This window comes from Malus sylvestris, chromosome 15 (assembly GCF_916048215.2).
Source record: "Malus sylvestris chromosome 15, drMalSylv7.2, whole genome shotgun sequence".
Classification (NCBI taxonomy): domain Eukaryota; kingdom Viridiplantae; phylum Streptophyta; class Magnoliopsida; order Rosales; family Rosaceae; genus Malus; species Malus sylvestris.
Window position 1 is genome coordinate 42,184,701 of NC_062274.1, and position 3,244 is coordinate 42,187,944.

General features: G+C 38.9%; 1 protein-coding gene across 1 annotated transcript; it reads left to right on the top strand.

Moving 5' to 3' along the window:
* Positions 1-114: 114 nt before the first annotated feature.
* On the top strand, positions 115-2,114 carry LOC126605125 (flavonol synthase/flavanone 3-hydroxylase-like). Its single transcript, XM_050272490.1, has 2 exons — positions 115-592; positions 1,442-2,114. Exons 1-2 carry the CDS (start codon positions 323-325, stop codon positions 1,517-1,519), a joined length of 348 nt encoding a protein of 115 aa, XP_050128447.1. The 5' UTR covers positions 115-322; the 3' UTR covers positions 1,520-2,114.
* The last annotated feature ends 1,130 nt before the right edge of the window (positions 2,115-3,244 follow it).

Consider the following 3,244-nt stretch of genomic DNA (forward strand, 5'->3'; position numbering starts at 1 on the left):
ACGAAACTCTACCCCTCAAATTCAAGCTTAAATCATTTTAGTGACAACGTAAATTGTTTTAGCAGATAAGGCATTCCCTTCCAACCCACCATTTTATGAGTGCAAGCGTTTTTCCTCTAGTTAGAGTAGTAATAAAAACCATTTAGTATACCTTTCCTTCGGTTATCACATAGATGTAACATTGCTAACACCACTCCGTTTTACAATATTAGAGAGCGAAAGTGATTAAATATTAACTATTTTCAATTTGATGGGGTACAGGGAAGCTAAGGAGGAGTATGCTGCTAAGCATATGCACAAGGTGGTGGACAAGTTGTTCTAGATGCTATCTTTAGGGTTGGGGCTTGAAGGAGAGGAGTTAAGGAAGGCTGCCGGTGGTGATAACTTGGAGTACCTTCTCAAAATTAACTACTACCCACCATGTCCTCGCCCGGATTTTGCCCTTGGAGTGGTGGCTAATACCGACATGTCAACTGTCACTATTCTCGTCACCAACGATGTTCAAGGCCTCCAAGCCTGCAGAGATGGCCAGTGGTACGACATTAAGTACATCCCTAATGACCTTGTCATTCACATTCGTTATCAGATGGAGGTACGTTTATATAAACTATTTAATGGGAACCCACCTAATTATAACATCCCTAATGCTCTTCAGTCCATCAACTAATCTCACGGTCTAATTGTATTATTTCATTTATAAGTGAGAAGTTTTACTCTCAAATGTCGAGAATGAATAGCTCAATACCAATTTATTACTTCAAAAGTGAATTTGAACTACATTATTGCTAACTCCTTGTGAGGCTAAGCCTATCCCCTCCCCTTTAGTGTAGATAATATTATTTGCTAAAAAAAAAAAAAAACAAACAAACTCTTAAAAGGTTTAGACTTTTATAACTGTTGTTATTTACCCTTCAAAAATCTCAAATTATAAACTCTAAATTTATAAAGACCCAAATAAAATTTGTATTTTTACACAGCAATGCATATACATGAACTGTTGGAACAAAAAAAAAAAAAAAAACTATTGGAACCAAATTTGCGCACCTCCATGAGCGGCGGTGGGGCACAAATCCTTGTAAACCTGAGCAACTTGAAAAATAGTAAAACAACCGTAAGCAAGCCTTAGGCTAGGGGGAGGGGGTGTGCTGGCCAAAGGCACTTTGTCGGTCAAGTTAGTGAATGATTTTAGAGTCAAGCAGTGGGCAAGAGAATTCAAGTGTATAGCTTGCATTACCATAGGTGAACCTTAGACGGGTGTATTTATACCGTGGGAGAGAGACTTTTTTAGGATACAATCCTCGTTTTAAGCTAGGAGAATCCTAGAGGATATCTAGTAAGTAGTTATTGCATTCTCTTAGGAGTTCTGATTACTTGCGGTGCACATCTATCCCTAAATTGTAGGGACTCTAAGACTTACAGAATGTGATTGTGTCCATATCAGGATCAGACCGCGTGTCTTGCTGAACAAGTATGGTCATCCGACAGAGTTACTAAGACTCCGCCTAGTGTCCCAGTGTAAAGTGATGGTGGTACCCTTCTCCGTCTGATATAGCTCTGCCTAGAGTTGGTGGGACCATGACTGGACTTATGAGGTAACAATATGCTGATCAACCTTACTTCGGCCCTGGAAAATCATGGTCCCATAATTTCCCCTAACTATCTGTTTGAGAGGAAACCCATTCCCCTTGAGAATGGATTGTTACCAGAGACCAGACTTTTCGAACTAAGCTAGAATACGTAACGTTTAGTCCTCATGAATGCGAGGTGACTTCTAACACTGATGTGGCAGCATTTCGAATTCACACGTGTACCTTCGTGTAGCGTGCCATAAAGTTCGTAATGATTAAACGTCACATTTGATGCTTGTGCACAAGAAACTAGAAATTCTTTGTTTATCCCAGTTGTTAGATCTATTGATCCCAAGACAAGTCGGTCTAAATTCAATGGTTAGATGATTCCACCAAATGATGCCTATATATCCTCGAATCTTACTTTTCCACTCCACTACAAACTTTCATTGTATAAAAAAAAAAAACTCCAATTTTTTGTATGTACTTATTTCAAAATTTTGCCTCTTTGTTGAATCTTTTCTCATGTCTTTTTCAAGCAAGAAGTCTGAGCCAATTAAGCTACCCCCCTATAATCTTCCTTTGACAAGAGTTCATAATCGAGAAGAAGGTGAGTCTTTCATTAAAGAGCGCCCTGATATTTGGATGACTGTAATGTCTGGTGGGAACTTGGTCATGATATCTACACTGATCTGCACCGTCGTCTTTGTATTAGAATCTACCCCTGTTTCTGGACCTGGGTCTTCGTTTCCCTCTTTCTGCCTTTATGAAAGCCATTTTGTTGTGCTATGATATAGCCATCTGAAACCACTCTTCTACCGCCTTCAGGCTTCTCACTTGCTTTGAGTTGCTGAATCAGTAGTTCAGGGCTGAGTTGGATATCCTAGAGTTTAAATGTTGCATATCTTCAAACCGAGTTGGGAAGGTGTAGACATGTAAATTTTGTTGCATACAAAAGGTATATCACAAAGCTCCACGTGGCATATAACTCATCACAAATGGATAAGTCATCAATGACATATGTCATAAATCAAGTAAAAGAAGTATAAAACCTTGCCAAAAATCGGCACAAGGGAGAAACACCCTTTAAATTATGCAAAAAGGGTCTAGATTGGTCCTAAAACTGGAAAGAAAGTTAAGACATCTTCATAAAACAAGCAAGAATTGAAGATTGCTCACGAAATAGGCAACAAGGCCTCATAATTTCGGCCAAAGGAGTAAAGTGGCTGAAATTAAGACACAAAACATATCTAAATTCTCCCATGGACGAATCAACACACAAATAAAGGCCAAATCCACCCAAAGGCAAGCCTTGAGAAGCCTATAAATACAAGGTCCTCCCACAAGCATAAAGGTTGGAAAATTCTTACATTCAGAAGAACCTTTGCCAAATCTTTGAAGACTAATATGCCGCCAAAACTTTTTTTAAAGAACATTCAATCAAAGCCGAAGCTTTCTCTCGACTAAAGTCGAAGCACTTATCTTGAAGAATCAATAAGCACTCGTGCCAATTCCTTCAAGACTTTTTTGCAAGCTCCTAATCTTGTAACGACGTTCGATTTAAGATCAAGTTGCTAAGACCCTTGAATCAACAAAATCCTACATCAACATCATCTTTGCCTTATCTTTGAAGCAAAGACCGTCTACGCGTTGTTTTCAAGCTTAAAACTTGAAGT

Bases quoted from the DNA above. Each gene is read 5' to 3' on its own strand.
- LOC126605125 (XM_050272490.1), top strand. From the start codon at position 323: ATGCTATCTTTAGGGTTGGGGCTTGAAGGAGAGGAGTTAAGGAAGGCT. The intron at 593-1,441 runs GTACGTTTATAT...TGTCCATATCAG, and splicing joins ACATTCGTTATCAGATGGAG to GATCAGACCGCGTGTCTTGC.